The sequence below is a fragment of the Erpetoichthys calabaricus genome, chromosome 6, assembly GCF_900747795.2.
Source record: "Erpetoichthys calabaricus chromosome 6, fErpCal1.3, whole genome shotgun sequence".
In the NCBI taxonomy this organism is placed as follows: Eukaryota; Metazoa; Chordata; class Cladistia; order Polypteriformes; family Polypteridae; genus Erpetoichthys; species Erpetoichthys calabaricus.
The window spans coordinates 113509273-113532165 of record NC_041399.2 but is presented as its reverse complement, the minus strand read 5'-3'; the positions used below and the strand labels follow the sequence as shown (position 1 = coordinate 113532165).

At 38.1% G+C, this 22893-nt stretch overlaps 1 protein-coding gene across 1 annotated transcript in view; it reads right to left on the bottom strand.

Moving 5' to 3' along the window:
• Positions 1 to 22893, bottom strand: part of si:ch73-173p19.1 (uncharacterized) — a 156460-nt gene that overhangs the window by 19062 nt on the left and 114505 nt on the right. Inside the window, exons 10-11 of the mRNA XM_028803868.2 lie at positions 21119 to 21361; positions 16581 to 16679 (exon numbers count right to left, since the gene is read on the bottom strand). Of these exons, the coding sequence (XP_028659701.2) occupies positions 16581 to 16679; positions 21119 to 21361 (342 nt within the window). The remainder of the gene's footprint in view (positions 1 to 16580; positions 16680 to 21118; positions 21362 to 22893) is intronic.

Genomic DNA, 22893 nt, shown 5'->3' with positions numbered 1-22893 from the left:
AACTCTACCAAAAAAAAAAAAATTTTTTTGTATCTGGTACTCCCGAGCACAAGATTTTAAAATTATCACATCAGAAAACTTAAGTGACACAGGATGACTTTGAAATTGTCACATTAGCAAAAAAAAAGTATATTGTCAACAATTAAGGGTATTAACCTTAAATAGATTTATAGGAACAAGTAATGCATTGTCTTGGTTTCAGCCTAGAAGTTGATCATATCTTGATGATACTTAAATGTCTATTTTATAATATCAGTGATTAACTTCCACTGTATGCCCCCTTAATACACAGTATTGTAAATGACTGACTGATATAATTGTTTAATTTATAATGAGTACATTAATTATATTTTCATAGCATCTTCACTAAAGTCAGAGAAGGCTACTGGCTATTTCAACTCACACATGCACTCCTGCTCTTCTGGAGTGAAGTACAGAGCCTTGAGAGTGTGAATTTAATTGTGCGTTTCAGGTGAGAGAGGTTGAAGTTAGAATGTTATCCTGCATTTTTTTAACTCATAAAGTGCCTTGGGATAGTATACAGTACATGAGAAAAGGGCTGAGTGCAGTTTGTTTCTTTGCAACTAGCACATAGGAAGAACCAGCTTTAGTTAAACACTGTACCAAAAACAACATTATCTTAAAGTTACAAAAAATGTTACCACACATTGCCATTTGAGACATCACAACTTCTAGTCTGCAGAAGCACTGGAACACCACAGTTGTTGACTTTTTCAATCCCAGAACTTTTCAATTGCAGCACCACTGCAACGGTCACAATAACTTCAGAACATCACATTGAAATGCTAAAAAACTTTTTGCGGCCCCAACTGGAAGAAATGGATGTGGTGGATGCCTGGTTGCTGATCTCACTGCGTGGCGATGTCAGGTGGCTTTCATGTTCGCCTGATCTTGCTCTGTGCAATTTCTTCTTGTGGGACTATCTCAAGTCGCAGGTATACACACACCGGCCTCAAAACCTTGAAGCTCCCAAGGACGCTATTCACCACGAAATCACTGCTATTCCCCTTGAAATGTCCAAACGAGTCATGTGAGCATTCAGAAAATGTCTTGCTAACGATGGCCACCATACGGTGGCCCTGAAAGAGCAAGTGACAAAAAATGTAAAGGTGTGCAATGCACAATTAAACAAGCATACACTCGCACTTAAGGTGACACGCACATTCAAACGAGGTGACACACAGAATTAAATGTGGTGCCGCACATGTAAAAAAAAAAAAAGGTGATACACACATTCAAACAAGGTGATGCATAAAAATAAAAGTGGTGCCGCGCAAAATTACAGATGACGTTCTCACAATCAGAGGGGTGACAACAAGTAAAAGTGTATGGAAAGGGTAGGTACCTTGGCAAAACAAAGAAAACACTGATTGGTGGCAAGGTTTGTCTTATCAGCCAATTCTGAGAAGGTTCCTCGCACCATCACCCTCTGCTTTCTGTATCTGAGCCAAATCTGCACGCATCTGAAAACATCACCCTGAACTCCCACTACTTTCAGTTTGCCCCACCTCTAATGTGGCACCTTATCAAATGCTGTCTCAAAGTCAAGATAAATATCATATGCTCCAGGTTGATCATACCCTTTTGTTGCTTCCGAATAGAATTGTAGCTTGTTAATAAAACACAACCTTCCTCTTTTGAACCCATGCTGACTGTTCAGAAAAATGTCTGTACATGCCATGTGCTGCTCAATCTTATCCTTAATACTTCCATCCATTAATTTTCCTGTTATGCATGTTAAGCTTATTAGCCTACAGATACTTGGATCAACTTGGTCACCCTTTTTATATAATGGGATAATACAGGGTGGCACAGGGAAGAGGGAACTTCTGGAACTAGGTGTTGGCTTCCCTGGGGCATTGGCAGTTGTTTGGGACTAATGCAACCTCGTTTAGAACCCCTTGCCATCTGTATATATAATTCACTAAGCCGCCGACAAGTAGACACCCATGGACAGCACGCAAGACAGCCACGCCCACCAACTCTAAGACCATTGGATACGACGACAACTCGCCTCAGAAAACATGCCGTCATTTATGTTTGTCTGTGCTACAGTCCACATGCACCTCTGAGCCACGTTGACTTTTCGGTTACGACGCACGACCGCGTGCACCATCGCAAACTGTTTTACACGCTACACACAGCAATTCGCATCCGCGACAAACATGCGTGTTCTTAGACGATCCTGCAGGAACACGGAAAACATTTCCCCACCCACCAACACTCCTTATTCCCCGGCCCACGTCCACCGCATCCGCGACAAACATGCATCTTCTTAGAAGGTCCTGCAGGAACACGGAAAAACGTTTCTCCGCCCACCAACACTCCTTATTCCCCGGCCCGCGTCCACCCTCGCTCTCTAGGCATTCACACTGCCTGCTCATGTGCCCAGACGCAACAACTCACCGACCACCCCGTAAGTCGCTTTCGTCTGTGCTAGGAGTCCACATGCACCTCTGAGCCACGTTGACTTTTCATTATTCTTTTCGGTTACGACACCCGACCACGTCCACCATCTAAAACCATGGGAAAGGAACTCTACCCCTCCTCCCACGTGATAGGGTACGCACCTCAGAGCACTGCCCGCCAACTCGAACAGCTCATCAAACACATACTCACTCGCTTTGGTCTGTGCTGCGGTCCAAATCCAGCTGTGAGACACATTGACTGTTCGTTTGCCCTTCATGGCTACCGCTTCAAATGTATTTCATGGAAACAACACTTCTTTCAATGTTATAGAAATTCCTGCATCAGGTAACTGTTCGTTTCTATCAGTCGGGTTTTTCTGGAAAAATGTCACTGACGAAACTGTTGCTCTCAAATTTCGCAACATGGCTGTTGGCTTTGTTTGCCAACATTGGAATAACTTTGGCGACGTGGTGTCCGTTGTTGTTAGTCACAGAGGCATTGTTATACAGTCTGCTCAACAATACGCTGACTACATGAATACGTCCGGAGTCTATGGTGGCAAGGCAGAAATTGTGGCAATGTCTCAAATCCTTCCAGCTACTATCACCATTTACTTCCAAGAACGTCCTCATGCCTCTCCTCAAGTTTACAATCCGGCCCAACGTCTCTCCATATCCCGGCTCTTTAGCGGTCTTTGGATCATGGGCATTACGAGGTTCTCATGCCTCTCAAATACACACATGATAACCTTCTGGTGACATCTTTTGACGCTGTCGGTATGTGCACACAGGGTGCACACCCACTTGCTCGCCACACTAATGTGAAGTCACCTGCCCACTCTCCTCTTCCTGAAAAACATTTAAAGACACACTCCCCTGAACACACGCATTCCACACAGGACTTTCAATGCACCTTTTGTTCCAAAAGCTTCTGAGTGCAGAGATATCTGAACGCACATTTAAAAAAACACAACACTAACCGAATGATGCAATGTGAACATTGCCAGCAATGCTTCAAAACAACTCACGCTCTCAAGAAACACTTACGAACTCATTCCACTCTCACCTTCAATTGCACATTTTGTAACGAGGACTTCACAGGTGAGATGGATCTCCAAAACCATATGCAGATCCATTCAACACAAACATTTGTATGCAAACTTTGCGACAAACACTTTCACGCATGCAGATACCTTACTAACCATCTCAAAACACATTCCCTGATGAACTCTTTTCAGTGTCAACACTGCTCCAAAACCTTCACGCGCCAGAAATCTCTCAAAGCACATTTAAACTCACACTCCACTGAACAAACGCATTCCAAACAGATCTTTCAATGCACGATTTATTCAAAAACGTTCCGAGTGCAGAGATATCTCAACATGCATTTAAAAACACACTCCACTGAACGAATTATGCAATGTGAACATTGCTGGCAATGCTTCGAAACAACTCATTCCAATTCCCTTCAGTGTTAACACAGCACCAAATCGTTCATGCACAAATATCGCATTCAGTTTTCTGCAGCTTTTCAAGAAGATACCGCCATTCACGTCCAAGAACATAACATTGGCCTACCTACCGCACTATGTGCCTCTTGCAATGCTCTTCATTGGCCAGCAGAGGTCAACAAATCCGGACATTACACTAAGTGTTGTCATGTCGGCAAGGTGTCTTTGCCACCGCTATCCAAACCCCCTCTTTTTTTAGAATACCTCTTGACTGGCAAGAACCCACTGTCCCGAAATTACTGTGATCATATCAGGGAATACAACTCTGCTTTAGCTTTCCCGTCAATGAGCGCACACATCGCTCAACCATCTGGACAAGGACCTTATGCTTTCAGAATCCATGGTCAAATTTATCACCAGGTCTCTCCTTTATATACCAATCCTGACACGTCACCACAATACAGTCAGCTATATATCTTCGATTCTGCTGAGGCTACCAGTCAATGTTTGCAAAAGGAATGTAATAGCGCTTGCAGTGACATTTTGTTGCTTCAACTAGACAACATGATATGACAGGTTAATCCCTTCGCAAAGTCTTACATGCAAATGCATGACATTATCACTCACGGTAACCCTGTTACTGCTGTACGAATGGTGTTCATGGAAAATCCAAGGCCGGTTATGAGAAAGTATAACACCCCGTCCTGTCAAACTGATGTTGCTGCTATCTTTGTAGGTGAAGACGGGGAACCTCCTGCACAACGCGACATTTGCATATATCCAAGGGGAGATGCTTGCAAACGTATCTCTATTCTCAATATGAACTGTGACCCCATGGTTTATCCACTGCTATTCCCTTACGGAGATCCAGTCTGGCACATACAATTGACCCATGCTGAGGAAAATGAACCGCGAAAAGAACGCGAGTCACACAGCTCCAATTTTATGCTTTCAGGCTTGCCATGAGATCTTCATTTACTGCATGCGCGCTACACTGAATGAATTAACGTGTGACTACCCGGCGCAGAGAAGCGTGGGTAAGCCGTTGAACCCCATTCGTGTTGGAAACCGGGGCTTGCAATTGTTCCCCACGAACGAGGAATTCCCAGTAAGTGCGGTTCATACACTCACACTGATTACGTCCCTGCCCTTTGTACACAATAACCCCAACCCCGCTTCCACCATGGTCGGGTGATTTGGTGGAATATATATAGAAAAGCAGCCAGAACCGCAAAGAACAATGAAAAGTCTATGTGACTCACAGGTGCATGTGGACTGTGCAAAGACGAAAACGACTTTGGGAGTTGGGGGTGGGCACATGAGCAGGCAGTGCATACTGAATGAGAAATCAGCAGACTAGCATGACGGAGGGGGCGGAATGGGCATCCTTCCCCTCTCCTCCCGTTCCACCCTCCGCGCCCGAGCACCGTCCACCCCCGTCCCTCGCTCTGGGAGGAGAAGGCGCAACGGCGGTCCTCCAGTTTTCAGTCACGGACAATTGTATGTTGGTTCGTACCGTGCATTGTTACAATGTTACTTTTCTTGGTGGTTTATTAAATTACGGATTTTTCAAATGTTAATTTTTTCCCTGTGCTTAAAAATCATTAAAAAAGCGGCCTGATTATGCAGCGTATGGTATGCCGCAGGCTGGCTAGTTAGTTATAATGGAGCAGCGGAGTGGTGTTCATTGAGCATTCGCTGTGAAAGCCTTTAATAAGAATGGTGATAGTGTGACTGCTGCACAAAGGGAATTTCGGCATCATTACCAGTTAGGACGTCATGATCGTGTCCCGCCTGCTCATGCGATTACAACATGGGTGCATAATTTTGAAGAAATGGGTTCAGCCTTAAAAAAAGAAGTCGCCAGGTGGAGCCACTTCACATACTGCCCGAAAATCGATGGCAGCTATTCGATGATTGTTTGGAAGGAGCGTCATTTCACGCAACGGTGACATTCCATGGCCTCTGAAATCCCCAGATCTCACTGTTTGTGATTTTTTTTTTTGTTTGTGGGGACATCTTAAAAGGCAAGTGTACTGCACACATCCTGCAACCATTGCTGAACTAAAGAGGAGGACTGAAGAGGAAATCGCTGGCATTCCTCTTGACATGTTAAGTCGAGCAATGCAGAATTTCCACAACAGACTGTAAGAATGTGTATGGAGAAATGGACAACACCTTCATGATGTTTTCTTCAAAACATAAAATGAATATTGAATGAATACCGATTACCATCATTAACTGCATATCCTGAATAATACATTTCATCATTAAATGTATTTTGTAATGCGTTTGTGCATTGCATGTCAATTGAAAAAGTCCCGTTTCACTGCACCAACCTGTACTTGCCATTTTTCAGTGCTTCAGGAAACTCCCCAGAATGCACTGACTTCTAAAAAATATGTGTCAAGGGTTTATATATGTACTCGCTTGCCTAAATATCATCTCGTCCTGATGTTTGATTTCAACCTATATAATCTGAGCAGTACTTCTCCCTCTACAATTTTCAAATCCTTCAGTAGTCCTGTTAACCGTTGGGAGTTAATCAACTTCTTAACTTGTGAAGACCTCAGAAAAATACAAGTTTAGAGCATCTGCTATTTCACCGTCTGTATCTTATAATTCCCCTTTACTATTTCTGATGCACTTCACCTCCTACTTGACTGTTCTTTTACTACTAAAATACTTATATCCTTCCTAATGGTTTCTCTCATGTACCCATATACCCTACGATTCCTTTTGGAGTTATTAGTCATATGCCTTATAAAGCTGTTTTTTCCTTTGCAGCTTCTTTTTTTTTTTTTACTCTTTAATAACCCACTGTGTTTTTTTTAAATTTCCTATTAATTCCAAATTTAGATATGTACCTGTCCTGCATTACATGTAAAACATTTTTAAACCTGTTCTACTGTTCCTCGACTGTTCGCACACTTAAAAGCTTATCCCAATCTATCCTAATTAGACCTTGCTGCATCTGCTCAAAATATGCCCTACCAAAGTTAAACTTAACAATTTTAGTCTTTGCATCCATCCTCTTACAAAACATGGAGTACTGTATTATATTATGGTCACTTAACCCTAGTAGTTCAATCACCTTTAAACCCTCAATTCTATCTTTATTACTACAAAATATTAAATCCAGGCAAGCTTTTGGTGGTTTAACAGTGAATTAAACAGACTAAGTTAAAAAACAGTCATGATTACTTCCAAAAACTCCTGCTCTTGTGCTCCTCCATTTGCAAGGTTATCCTAGTTAATATTCAGATAATTAAAGCCCCCATTACTATAACATCCCCCTGTAAACTTGCCTATTTAATATTACTAAAAAGATGTGTGCTGAAATTACTGTCTTTATTGGGTGATGTATAACACACTCCTAAAATAAGGCCCCTCTTTCCCTAATCCTTTCCAGGCAAACCCACATGTCCTCACTAAGATGGGGCTCATCGTCCAACTGAAGAGGACTTGCATTTAAATTCTGTTTGACCTACTGTTTCACATGGAATATGAAGCAGCAAAGAAAGGGACACTCCACTTAAAAAAATGTCTGAGGCCTCTAGAGTTGTACTTGCAGAAAAAAAAAGTATAAGAACTATATTTGCACACTATCACACTTTTCCTATGGAGGATTTCTTTCATTTGGACAGAAGGAAAAACTGGAAGGATATACACCAGTGTAGGAACAAGCCAGTGAGCCATAATGTACATGGCCTTAAAGATCCACTTGTGAGTTAAGCTCAAAATTGCCCCTTGTCAAGATTATAACCCTTTTGCTTTTTTTTTTTTTTTTTTATTTCTTAGAAGTAGTCTGGTGGATTACAATCTATAAGGATATATGGAGTCATGTAAAGAAATGTCAGCCGTCCAAGCAATTTATAGTATTACCAGGAAAACCAGCCGGCGATATGCAATCACCTGGGGCCTCATGCATAACGGCGTAAGTAGAATTCACACTATAACATGACGTATGGACAAAAGCGGAAATGTGCTTACGCACAAAAAAATCCAGATGCATAAATCTGTGCGAATGCCAACTTCCACATTCTTCCACTACATAAATCCCGGTCAGCGTGAAAAGTAATGCATGTGCCTGCTGCCCCACCCCAACTCCTCACAGAATTACGCCTCTTTGAATATGCAAATCAGTATAAATAGCCCTTAAGATCAGCCTTCTGTGAAAAGACAACGGCAAAAGCACAAGGGAAAATAGAAGAATTTCAGCGAATACCAAGTGCAGGCAAGGAAAAACATATTATTTGTTGGTTTAAACAGTGGTATAAATAACAAAAGGAAGTTGATCGAGTGACAGAGTGTCGGAGAAACTCAAAAGCACAAGTTCACAAAGCCGCACAGTGCCCGAAATAAAAAAGAAGTTGTCAGATGTCAAAGTCACCGTAAAAAGGTGAGTCACAGCCCACCGTCTGAATTTCATATGAAAGCTTATTAGGGTACAGAGAAAAAAAAAATAGGCACAGTGGGGAAAAAGCATGAAATGTCAACTTTAATCTTGAAATTTCCACTTTAATCACATAGTTTATTTTGTCATTAAAGTAGAACACCATAAACTTCATCTTAAAATCGTTTAATTTACTAGTTTCTCAAATCCCATCATAACTAAAGTAGCACGTTAAATGCTTTGTTTTGTATTTGATCTTCTATGTGCTGTGTGTGTGTGAATCACTACGTGCTTCCGGGCTTTCTCTTCTTCCGACAGGACACAGAATCCATTGCATTTGTAATATTACAGCTCTGAATAATTAAAATACTGAGATGTATACGTGATATCATTTTCATGATGATAGGAGTTAAAGCATGTTATTAAACATGGGAACACGGTGACACAGTAATTGTGCGCAACCTTCGATGAAATAATTTATTGCAGCAGTACTGTCTCTTTCAAACATACTAACTCCTAATTCCTGTCCTTCCTTTTCTTTCTCCAAATACCCAATCGCCACACAATCAGCTCTGTAATAGACGTTAAGCCATCTGTAAGTTTAGAATGCTGATTCTTCAAAACTTTTACGGAACATTGAAATATCTTCATAGTACATGTTTAATTATTCTGTCCATCTATCCATCCAGTGTCACGCCAGTCCCAGCAAGCATACAGCGCGAGGCAGGAACAATCCGTGAACGGAAAGCCAGATCCTTGCTAGCGCAGCAACACCGTGTCCTCACATGTTTAATTATTAACAATATAGATTATTTAAATGAAGTTAAAGTTTTATCTGTATAATATAATAAACATATTTTGCTACATTTCATGTTAAAAATGATATCGTCATCATGTGTTAATACGCGCTTTATAAAGTGGCTCAGGTTGTGCAATATTATAACTGTAGTGCAAGTTTACAGTGAGGTGATTGTACTAATAAGTACAAACAGTTCTACAAGGAGCACTTGATGGACTGATTGAGTGCGTTTATAGTTCTTGGGATGAAACTGTTTCTGAACTGCGAGTTCCGTACAGGAAAGGTTTTGAAGCGTTTGCCGTATGAGAGCAGTTCAAATAGGCAGCACGGCTGAGGCAGCGTGTGCTTGATGCTGTATACCAATAATTCACTTCCCGATCAGCTGCTGTAGATCTGCGATTCCACACTCAGATACAGTGATATATACAGTGGTGTAGAGAGAATAATATGGAAAAGATGATCCGCTGTGGCAACCCCTAACAGGAGCAGCTGAAAGAAGAAAAAGAAGGTGCAGTGAGAGTAACAACGCTAAAGCAGATATGGTATTTGGAATAGTTTGGCCATTCCATGGACCATTATATTGTTACAGGTTAATTACAATCAGATGCATTAAACTAATAAACAATATGCGGTTAATTTTAGTGTATTTATAAAGTCGCGTCAGGGATGTGGATCCAAAAAAGAAAGGGAAACCACACTAGAACAGTAGCACTGCTTTGACACTGGGTGCTGCCAGTTTGAAAAACCGAGTGCAGAACTTGTGTACGCCAGGGTATGAGCTAACGTGGAAATGTGCGTGGCTTTATGGCAAGTTTAGGTTTTATACATCACAATTTGAACGTGGAAACGTTCGTACACAACATTTTTGTGCGTATGCACCGTTTATACATTAGGCCCCTGGTGTCACTGAACCAGGAGATATGTTAGGTGTTAACATGATGGGACCATTGCCAATCAGCAAGAAGCGAAACACATTCTTACTGGTAATCGTGGACAATTATTCCAAGTAGGTGGACTTATTTGCTATAAAAAACAGTCTGACTCACTGGATCAGTAATATCTCAAAAAATGAGATATACTCAATGGAGTGTTCCATGGTTTGCTGTATCAGATAGATGACTTCTGATTACAAGTACTGTTATTAAAAGTGCATGAGGTATCAAGCAAACTCTAACAAGCACTTATCATCCTCTGAATAACCATACAATGAGAGTAAACCAGACTTTAAAAACTAGTATCTTCCAGAATTAAGGCTGGCTTTAAATTCTGCTGTCCACGAGACTACAGTTGTTAATCTGGCTTTACTGGCTCTAGGCAGACCTATTAAAAGACCATTAGATAGCTTAGTCTCATGTGCTCCTTCCCCAGCTACAAAAGCATGTCATGTTTTACAATTACAGGGTCAGCTGTCTAGGGAGATTAGGGAGGCCAAACAAGCCAAATATTATAACAGACATCATAAATGTGTACAATTTTGAGAACAGTGATTTGGTTTGGGTGACGGCTCAACACCTCCATAAAGCCAAGTCGGCACCCAGACGGGTAGAACGATGTAACAAAGAAGAGCAGGTTATCTGAAAGTTGACTGAGGAGAATGAAACCTCCATAAGTATCTGCGGTAGAGATATTAAATTTATAGTCTCATACTGTTCCCTCTCATCTTTGCAGGGTTATCAAGGCTGAGAGGTTGAACCTCAATAGTAAGAATGTGGCAGACTTAAGATCCCTTTGGTTGGTAATTGCCTCCACACCCTTTTCGTTATATGCCTTTATTACAGAGTGAATGACAGTTGGGTATCACTTGTGTAATTCAGTGATTAGGATCTCCATGCGTGTATCTGTGTGTGTGTTAATCTTGAGGTGTGAGAGTAGACAAACCTAGTAACAAACCCGATTAGTCTCACAACTCCTGCGAAAATATCATTTGCCTAGGGAAAAAAACCAAAGTCATATACAGTGTGTTCTGCTAACAAAATAACTTAAATATTGCTGGGTCTCGATGACACTGGAAACACTTTAGGACAAATAGATACTGTAAGAGCCATTTTCCTTGTTCTATAAGATTCATGAATGTTTATTAGATGACAATGCATAAACTATGGAAGGTTCCTATAACCCCCGTGAATAGAATCGTTTTGGTATGTTCTTGCCATTTCTAATAGCTTGGAGTAAACATCACTGTTCAGTTAGTTAGTGTCAGCCTTGCCTTGTATAAGGTGTGGAGGCATACGGTTTTTAATCGTGACCGCACGTTATCGTGCCTAGGCACTTGCCTATGTGTCAACCGGCTTAAGAGCCTTTAAGAAATTAAGAACCTTTAAGTAGGAAAGAAGAAATTAAGAACCTTTAAGTAGGAAAGAAGAAATTAAGAACCTTTAAATAGGAAAATATTAAAGTCTTTCAAGAAAGGCTAAGTTTATAGAAGATTAATTTTTTCCTTTTTTGCCTTTTATTCTACGTGTGTAACTACTTTTTCTTTTATTCTTGTGTGGACTATTTACTTTTACCTTTCACTAAATACCTATAAAACGAACTCTTGGACTCTGAGAATTCTTTTGACACGCGTCTTACCCGTGCCTGATGACACCTTATATATATTAGCAGCTATAGATACAGTTGAAGTCAGAAGTTTACATACACTTAGGGTGATTTCTTTAAAACTCACGTTATAACCCCTCCACAAATTTTAAACTAACAAACTATAAATTTGGCATATCATTTAAGACATCTACTTTGTGCAGAACAAAAGTAATTTTTTCCAACAGTTTTCACAGATAAAAGAGTATTTCACTTTTTATTGACTAAATCACAATTCCAGTGGGTGACAAGTTTACATACACTTCAATTGTAGTCTATAGCAGTGTTTCTCAACAAGGTTGCATGCACATGAGGAAAAAATTTCTAAATATTATTTCGGGCTATAAAGATGTGCTGAAGACAGTGCTGCATGATACATTTCACCCTCTGTAATTGTACTTGTTTCACCAAGGGGGAGTGGTTCTGTGATTGCTGTCTGTGGGTTACCCGAGAACTTGAAAAGGTGAAACTGGGTCCCAAAGCCATAAAGAGTGAGAAACAATGGTCTACAGCTCTTAAAACTGTTGGTACTTATAGTGTGGGTAATACTTACAGCTAATTTAATAGAATTCATTGCAAAAGTCAATGTATTAGATGGTTAATTCTTAGTAATTGCAATACAACTCCACAGATTATCTATGTAACATCATGCAAAGAGATACTGAATAGATGAGCATGAGAGAAAAAAAAACTGATCAGCAGATGAAGTATGACGTATGAGCACTGGAGAAGTGGATTAGGTTTATTTTCAGATAGTCCTAGACTGTGTCATACTATTCAGTAATATAGTATTAAATTACATTAAAAATATGTACAAGTTAAAATTATTGAAGTATTTTAAATTACAACCTGACAGCAAGCATATAAATAGCCATTTTAACACTGGTGTATAAAGTACACCACGCAGGTAATTATGAGATGAGGAATAGTGTGAGTAGTTAAGGGTTAAATAAACTAAACTAAAAACTAATTAAAGAGCTTAGAAATCAAAGCCAAGGGTTTACTAGGAAAAAGAACTTCATAACCCTCATTAAAACAACATGTCACACTTTTCAAAGCTCTAAAGAATACATAACCTAAATAGAGACAATACTGTCTCACCTGAGCTGCGGTGTCTTTGTGCTTTTTTGAGTAATTTCTCATGTATCTTTAAATTTTTAATTCAATTTAAACACCATTTGTTTTACAATGATGTTTAAAATGTTTCTTTAGGCTTTAGACCTCTCAATATAAAGTTATTAGTTTGGAAAAGAAAGGCTGTAAAAGGAATAAAAGTATAAAAAGGTCATAAAAACAACATTCACAGCATTGAACATAAAAAACTAGGTAATAAAACTGGCAAAATATTATATGCCACCAAATAATTCCTTAAATGAGACATACCCATTCAAAACAAAGAAAAGAAAATTAATGAAATAAGCATCACACCAAGCATAAAAGTATCCGCAGTAGAAAAATGGCAATGAGAGCCAGATGTAAATGGATGGGGTCTCAAAATGCAGTATTTGTTAGATCAGTCTGGTACTCATCAGCAAAGTCTCAATTGCAATAATACACTTATCTATAATCTTAGATACCAAGTATCTGATTACTAATAAATTAATAAATGCATTTTGTATTATGTTTTCTACACCCAAAATCTATGTAAACTGATGCTAAAACTGTAAATAAGAAAATGACACAAAAAATTCAAAAAAGATAAATCTTTTCACTATACCCTGATACACAAATATACAGACTACAAAACAAGGGGCAAAGTGAAGAATGAATATTATGAATAAGGCATCTTCAAGTTCAAGGTCACAGTAACTGTTCTGTCACAGCCAGAGTTTATGCCCTGGCTTGTGTTTAGTTTCCTTTCTATTATAATTTTTTTAAGTTTGAGTTATTTTTGTGCATTTATTTTATTTCTGTTAGTGTTCATAATTTGTTAATGATGTACTGTAACTTTAAATGTGCTACCAATCCATTGCTTTGCAGGTGTAGACCAGGGTGTGCAATACTGGCAAAAAATTGTATCTCGATATTTTCTGGGACTTTAACGATAATTAGATATTTTGCATCGTTTAAAAAAACGTGTTTGTAAAAGTATTATTGCTCTAGCTTAGTCTTGTTAATAGGATATTAATTGTAACTTACTAATTAGATTAATGGAAACAACAGTTAAGTAAAACAGGTCATATTTATTTACTTAAAACTGAAATAAAATAATACAAAAACATTAAAATCACCAGTCAAAGTATTACTGACATCAAACACTGCAAGTATGAGTAAACCATTTCAAAGTGGCCTAGAGGATTTACACAAAAAAAAATGCACTACGACCAACAAAACTATTATAAATCCAAAGGGAATAAAATACTAATCATAATTAAATTGCAGGGCATGAACAATACAGTCTGGATAAAAATAAACTGCTCTGCTGTAAGGTGAACTGTGCAGCCTACAAGCAAGAACAAATATCTAACATACAGTACTACAGTGTAAAAATCCAAAGTTCTGTATAATACTGCACAGGAAAAAAATACTATAGCATTTGTAAACAGGTCATATACTTATTGCACCAAGATACAAAAAAAAAAACCCAAACCCGTAGCATTTGTAAACAAATTACTAACTTAAAGTTCTGTCCAATATTGCACAATGATATCAGAAAAAATAAAACAATTATAAAATTCTATTAAGGAAACTTCAAGTTGTGTGACAGAAACACCAGTCTGTCCATAAAGCAGCACAGTTACATGTTACAACTTTTTTTCCGGCGCTGAAAGCCCTCTCAGTAGAGCTGCTTGCGGCAGGGATGCACAAGTACATTTTTGCAAGTTTCCCCAATTTGTGGAAATGTACATCTTGTTTTCCACCACTTAAGTAGAAGTACATCACTATCCACCTCAGGTAACATCAAGCAGCTTGCCTCCTCTGAATTCCTGGGTTTTTTTTTTTTGGCAATACTTGTTAAAAGACTTTTTTTTCTCCCTCCCTCGTGTCATAACCTGCTCCAATTTCTGCAGCCATAGATACAGGATGGAGTGGGACAAGGAGGCAGGGATCTGTGCAAGTGTTTTAAATAATTAAAGAAAAAAATGTGCTTCGGAATCAAAGACCCCAAACCATGACAGCTTGTAAAATAAAACACAACTGCTAGGCTTATGATAGGCTTAAAAATCCATTCTAACGAATTACATAATTTGTTTGAACTAATTTTTTTTTTCACCCAACATCTATGACACACTTAAATTACATTTTATAGAGGAATGAAAGTTTTCACCATGTCAGCTCCATATGTCATAACTCATTTGTCTCAATCTCCCATTATTACCTGTAATGGTTTTGAAAATATTCAGTTACATTTGTTTTACAATTACAGGAAAAAAAGGCAAGTGATCTTGACACAAAAATTAAGGTGATCAAGCAGAAAGTGAATGTGATTGCATGTGACTTTAAGTTATCCCATTGTAACCAGTGTTTACTGCATGTATTGTACTGCTGCGTTCTGGCTTTGAATCCGGTTAACCTCCAAAGATTCTGCATTGTGACTCACAATGTTCCACTTTGTGTAAACCACCACTGAAACCACACTGAACTCCTTTCTCTGTTAATGCTTATTAACAACAGGCTGAAACATTAAAACAGAAAAACATTTCAGTGCTCAAACTCTGCCAGTACAATTCCTCCTCTCACAGTTAACACGGTGAACATTGGGAGAGGCTCAGACTAATGATAAAACAACACAGACAAAGAAGTATGTTTTGGATTGTTTTTTGCAAAGTGAGTGACATACTTCAATTTAATCTCGTACACCTTTAAAACAACAATTAAGAAATTACTCTAGACAACACATATCACACACTCCTAGTGTAGACCCCTTTAGAGAACCCTGACAACACTCAATAGTGTATCACTCAGTTAGTATTTGAATCTCTTTGTCATTATTACCATATCTTGTTTTTTCTGCTTTCTGAATTTTCTTGTCTGTTTATTGGATTTGACTTTGGAATATGTCTATTGGGTCTTGGTTCCTTGGGTTGCCTTTTGGCAAATCTTTCTCTTTAGTACATATTTGCTTTGTTTCTCACATTTTGTTAAGTCCTTTTTTCTTTTATAAAATTCAGAATTCCCCTTTTGTTCACAGCCAGAGTTTATGGGTTCTCTTTCTTATGAAACATTTTTGTTAAGTTTTGGACTTTATTTATTCATTTTGATACTTTTATTCTGGAAGCTTCACCACCTTTTTCATCATGTTTGTACATGGCTGTTTATCATATGGAGTCGCAGAGTACAGTAAAAATTCCTACATTTCTGTATTTCTGTCCAACATGTAAAGCATTGCCACTTTTCTGAACAATGATTAGCAAATACATGTATCCAACATTATGGAGCACAGCAGCATATTTTTTTTTTTTTTTACTAGTTTCTAGTTTCATAAGTCGTAGAACAAAACACATATTTGATTCAGCCAACAGCATTTTTCATAAAGATGAATTTCATTTTATTTATGATTTACTTTTTCCCGCAGTACTACTGTATTGTTGCATTCACCTGTTCCTCTTTGCATGGACTGAAGAGTGACTGAAACATGTATCTTGCAAAACACAAAAACACACCTAATCAGCTAAACAAAACAAAGACCAAATCAAAAACAATCCGAAATCCATAAAAGGCAAACAACGTGGTTCCTTAAAATGTGCACTGAGGCTCAAAAATATGCCAGCACTTAAGGTTAACAGGTACAGAGTCAGAATTAAACAAACTAGTGTCTTAATTATGCAACTGTCAAAAACTCTTAACATGAGACTAGCCTCCTATAAAAAAGACAAAATACAAAACTAACCACAATTAAACAGCAGAAACATATCTTATTAATTAAAACAAATAATTGTATAAACCGGGGAAATTTACTCTTATGTCTAATCAGAATTGCTTCTCACCTTTGATATACTGTAGACAATTATCAGTCAGCTTGCAGCAAGCTGATAAGTTGAGATGCTGCAGCTTCTGAAGGCTGGGCAAGAATGACATGCCTGAATCTACATAAAGATAAAGGTAATTATGAGATCAAAGCACATTTTCACAGAAACATACTATTTTGTATGAATCATTAAAACTTTGATGCATCTTTTTTTCACCTTTTACTTACCCCATGTTATTTGTTCTAAGGGCAGAGAAAAAATTTTAATCTCAAATTTTTATGGAAAATGGAGGTAAGGTCCTAACACAATAGGCTTCTATGGGGACCAACACTGAAAAAGCAGCAAACAATATCAAAACATTCACCGAAAACAAATGCTCAACTTACTGAAATTACATAATCCATATGGCAGATGTTCAATTGTGTGCTCACAAATACATTTATTTAGCAATATTTTGGCCAAAATACAACACCTCTGTCACAGTCTCTCATGAACTGCTGAGAAGTGTATTCAATAGGATTGGGCTTTTGACAGCACAACTAAATTGACCTGTTTCCTGAAGTACCTTAAGATTACAAATAGGGGAAATATTGTTCACCTGATAATGTTTTCCCTTGCTTTTCTTTCCTAATTGGTAACCTCCCCCAGAACACACTCTGCAATGCTGATATGACATGAAGCACCTTGAAAGCAGGGCCGTCTTAACACATGGGAACGCTGGGCAGTTGCCACTAATCTATGTATGTTGTGATGGGCTGAGCGGTTGTGTAAGTAGGGGCCCCAGTGCACTGTTTTGCCCAGGGACCTATAATGCTATTAAGACAGCCCTGCATGAAAGAGAGTTTTTTTTTTTTGTTCTTTATTTTGCCTTATATATATTTCTTGCATTAGGAATTTGTTAGTTTTCACATACCCCTTGGGGTCAGAGCGCAGGGTCAACCATTGTACAGCACCCCTGGAGCAATTGAAGGTTAAGGGCCTTGCTCAAGGGCCCAGCAGAGTAGGATCTCTTTTGGCAGTGACGGGGATTTGAACCGGCAACCTTCGGGATACCAGTTCAGATCCTTAGCCTCAGATCCACAACTTTGCCCTAGTTACTATTATTTTATAATATTTTAACCTATATGTAGGATGGTGTACATACAACTGCATTCGTGACATATAAATTATGTGACATGAGTCATTTGAGATTTTTTTTTTTGATCGTTTAATATTGTTTGGTGTTGTTCCCCATAAAGCACACCAGCTACATTATAGTTGCACGTTACAGAACAATTAATTTTATCAGACAATAACATTTTTGAGAACGATAGCATGTTTTTTATAACTTATACCGGAATTTTAAATCAGTGTGGAAAATTTTAATCAACCTTCTCCAAATCAGGATCAGCAACCCATACAACTGCAGTCGAAAGCAAAATGATGCTAGCATACCTACAACCACTATAAGCAGATTCAAAGTGCTATTACAATTAAAACAGACATACAGTCATGGCCGAAATTATCGGCACCCCTGGAATTTTCCCAGAAAATGCACCATTTCTCCCAGAAAATTATTGCAATAACAAATGTTTTTGTACATACATGTTTATTTCCTTTATGTGCATTGAAACAACACAAAAAAAGAGAAAAAAAGCCAAATCTGACATCATGTCACACAGAACTCCAAAAATGGGCCAGACAAAATTATTGGCACCCTTTCAAAATTGTGGGTAAATCATTTTATTCCAAGTATATGATGTTCGTTTGAACTCACCTGTGGCAAGAAACAGGTGCTGGCAATATAGCAATCACACCTGAAGCCAGTTAAAATGGAGAAAAGTTGACTCAACCTTTCTGTTGTGTGTCTGAGTGTGCCACACTAAGTATGGAGAACAGAAAGAAGAGCAGAGAATTGTCTGAGGAATTGTGGAAAAATATCAACAATCTCAAGGCTACAAGTCCATCTCCAGAGATCTTCATGTTCCTTTGTCCACTGTGCGCAACATAATCAAGAAGTTCACAACACATGGCAATGTAGCTAATCTCCCTGGACGTGGACGGAAGAGAAAAATTGATAAAAGACTGCAATGAAGGATAGTCCGAATGGTGGATAAACAACCCCAATCAACTTCAAAACTGTTCTGCAGACTCAGGGTGCAACAGTGTTAGCTTAAACTATCCGTCGACATCTGAACGAAATGAAACACTATGGCAGGAGAGCCAGGAGGACCCCACTGCTGACACAGAAACATAAAAAACCCCAGACTGGAGTTTGCCAAAATGTACTTGAGGAAGCCAAAATCCTTCTGGGTGAACGTCTTGTGGACAGATGAGACCAAGGTAGAGCTTTTTGGTAAAGCTCATCATTCTACTGTTTACAGAAAATGGAATGAGGCCTACGAAGAAAAGAACACAGTACCTACAGTCAAACATGGTGGAGGTTCTAAGATGTTTTGGGGATGTTTTGCTGCCTCTGGCACTGGATGCCTTGACTGTGTGCAAGGCATCATGAAATCTGAAGACTACCAAAAGATATTGGGGCACAATGTAGGGTGTTCCAGCAGGACAATGACCCCAAATATACCTCTAAAAGCACTCAGAAATGGTTGAAGACAAAGTGCTGGAGAGTTCTGAAGTGGCCAGCAATGAGTCCGGATCTAAATCCGATTGAACACTTATGGAGAGATCTGAAAATTGCTGTTGGGAGAAGATGCCCTTCAAATCTGAGAAACCTTGAGCAGTTTGCAAAAGAAGAGTGGTCGGAAATTCCAGTTGAGAGGTGTAACAAACTTGTTGATGGTTAAAGGAAGCGCTTGATTTCAGTTATTTTTTCCAAAGGGCGTGCAACCAAATATTAAGTAGAGGGTGTCAATAATTTTGTCCAGCCCGGTTTTTGAGTTTTGTGTGAAATGATGTCAGATTTGGCTTTTTTTCTCTGTTTTTTTGTGTTGTTCCAATGCACATAAACAAAACATTTGTAATTACAGCAATTTTCTGGGAGAAATGGTGCATTTTCAAGGAAAATTCTAGGGGTGCCAATAATTTCGGCCATGACTGTATTTCTAAAATCACATCAGGAATGAGCACAACTATTGACTGTTTAAGGTTTTAAAACTATTCTTCTTTTGATGTTTCTAAAAGTGGTAGCCAAATCATACATCTATACAAGGCAGCTAATGCACATTTATTTCAGTGACTGGTTCACAGAATACTAGCACTATATTTTTGGAGCAAACAGCCAATTCCTGAGGCAAATTAATATGAAAAAATATGTATTTCCTACACCAAATTTTAAACACTGGGTACTTCACTTTACATTATGTTGTAGTGGACCTATGTCCTTTACTGATTTTTATTCCACAGAGAAATACTGGAGGGAGGTAAAAAAAAAAAAATGTAATTTTCTATATGCTATTTGCAATTCACACATATAATTTCTATTCTGAGGAGGTGCCTAGTATACTTCAGCAAAACTTGTTTATTATTGATTAAAATATTTAGTGACATTCTGAATTTATTTTGACAGCAGCAACTTCCCATAACCTCAGAGGATCAATGATTACATCTCCCACCTTTCATTTTCCTGAACCGTTGTAAAAAGAATAATCTAACTGAAATTACAAACTATGACACATTTTAAAGTACAAACTTTATATAATTTCATATAATAATTTCATATTTTGTTATATATTTGTGTTGCAGTTGGCAGTCATAGTTCTTTAGGCTTTAGAAAACTGGCCTAACATCATCACAAAATTTGAAAAATCACCCAGTAAGTTGTATGCCGGCTGATCTGTACACAGTTAATAACTATGAGTGCAACCGTGCTTTAAAGGCATACTTCCATGCACTGCATTTAGTTTCATAAAGCCCATTTAACTTCGTGTTGAGGAGAATGAACAGAGTTTCATTTGATCTTCAATAGCAAATGGAAGTAAGTATTTGTAACAACCGAAACCACCTTTAAAAGCTCTACTAGTTTATTTGTTAAACTTGTGTTGGTGGGACTTGGCAGTCACAGATGACCAAAACATTTTGTGACAGATTTTTCAGGCTCTCTTACTATGAATGAAGGTTGCCCTCTCATCCATAAAAAACACCCACCTGTCCTTCTGTGTAGCTGTATGCTGTTCCACATGAAAGTGTAAGAAATAGACTAGGAAAAAGTTTAAGAAAAGTTGAGAAACGTTCTTCAGATGTTCAACTCTGGAATGGAGAACACATTCTAAGAAAGCGATTTGAGTTATCATAATATGTTGATAGAAGCTCAACAAACCATTTAACCATTATCTTGCAAAAGTATCTGTCTAAGAATTGACAAGCCATTTGTTAGTCAACATCACAATATACACAGGATGTTGATTCAGGGCATCTGACTTCACATGTTGTTGGTGAAACCACAGATGTACTGTGCAAATAAAATCTCTGTGGACGCAAGATTTTCTATCACCTGCCAGGTGACATGAGTAAAATAAACCATCTCTGCAACAAGGAGATAGATAACCCATGCACTCCTGAGAGGCATTCATATCAACTACTCTAATATTTGAAGGATAAAAACAAAAACAACATACCTGTAAGCAGAGGTGAGGAGACTAGACTTAGATGCTTCAGGGTCTGAAAGGCACGCAACTGCCGAAGTAGTTCATTGGTAGAATATGGGTAGCAATTGAGGACAAACTTCTGTATCTGACAACCAAAAAAGTATTCAAGAGTGCGTGGGCGGAGAAGACGTTCTCGCGCTAAATAGGTCAGAAGATGTTCTGCCAGTTCAGGAGTGAGCCTTGCCAGGCTGCTATTATACTGCATGCTTGGAGCTGAAACAACGGGTTACATTTTGAAATAATCACCAAAAACAAATTTACATTTTTTGTTAATGAATCAAACATTGTTGAATATCTAAGCACTCTCTACTTCCATTCCTCAACACTGCTACTTCCAACCACTCATAAATGTCATTACACATATTTAAAAAGCAACTGTTGTAAATAAATGTCAGTTTCTTAAAAGTATCATTTGAAAGCAACCCAGCTTTTGATTTATTTAACAATCAGCTTCAACATAGTTATCAGATGCAGAAACAACAGAATGGCAGTGAAAAAAATTCTTCAAAAAAATTAGCAATTCAAACTTTCCATTCCTAAAAAAGTGTTTATTATCAGAAAACTGAGGAAGGCACAGTAGAACAGTTGTCAGCATTATTGAATCGTAACTCCAGAATACTATATATACAGTATTTTGATTGTAGATTTAGCACTTACCTACATGGAGTTGAATGCTCTCTCACTGCATTCATGGGTTTTCTCTGGACACTTACGTTTCCTCCCATATCCCTAAGACAACTGTAGGGCTGATTCACTACCCCATTCTGTTCCATGTTCCTTACTATTCATCTCACTGAATTATACATCCTGTTAGTTCTACAGATTTTCTGATAGTTATCATATCCTTAACACCTACTTGATTCACGCATACCTTTCTTGTTTAGGTTGCACCTTAGATGTTCTCTTATTTTTTTAATAACTGATTAGCACTAGCATTTTCTTTCATGCATACCAGCCAAGACGAACATGATTACAATGGATTTGAGTGATGCTATTATAAATTTTTGGAAATAATTTTATTGGTAATGCTTTTTTGTTTCATTTGTTACACATGAAGGCTGCAGGTTTGGCGTAAGGAACGTGGTATTTAACTCACTTCTGTAGACACCATGGCTCTCCAGGAAAGGGGAAAAAAAACAAACATACAACACCACTCTACACCATACTTTATTATCCATTCATTTTTAAACTACAGCATTAAGTTTACAGTAGTTTCTAGATGTATCATATGGAATTTCCAGATTGTGAAATCAATGGGATATTAACGGGAACCACAAAAGTACAGAATCAAGGTTTGTGGTCAGCAGAATACTTGGATTCGAAATGAGATATTTGCGGATTTGAAAAGCCTATGCACTGTTATGATTTATCTTTGGCGCTATGTTTTGGACATTAAAATTATTTGTTGGAATCTGACATATTTTATCCCGAATATACCTCGCAACTCTATATAACCCACATATTTAATCTCTTTCAGTATTTAACAAAAAGCCTGTATAATCCACACATTTGTGATTTTTCATTAAAAAGAATGTAAATAACTAACCCATAACGAACAATAGCCTACACGTGCAAATTACTGTCACGTTACGTACCATAAAACACATTCATTACTGAACAACAATGTTGCCTCGTGAAAATGAATTTTTGTAATGAATTAAATGATGTTCTCTGTCTAACTGAAATTTTGTCACTGCCAATTAATTTTCTTTCATCTCAAAACAGCAAACTTCACATTAATAACC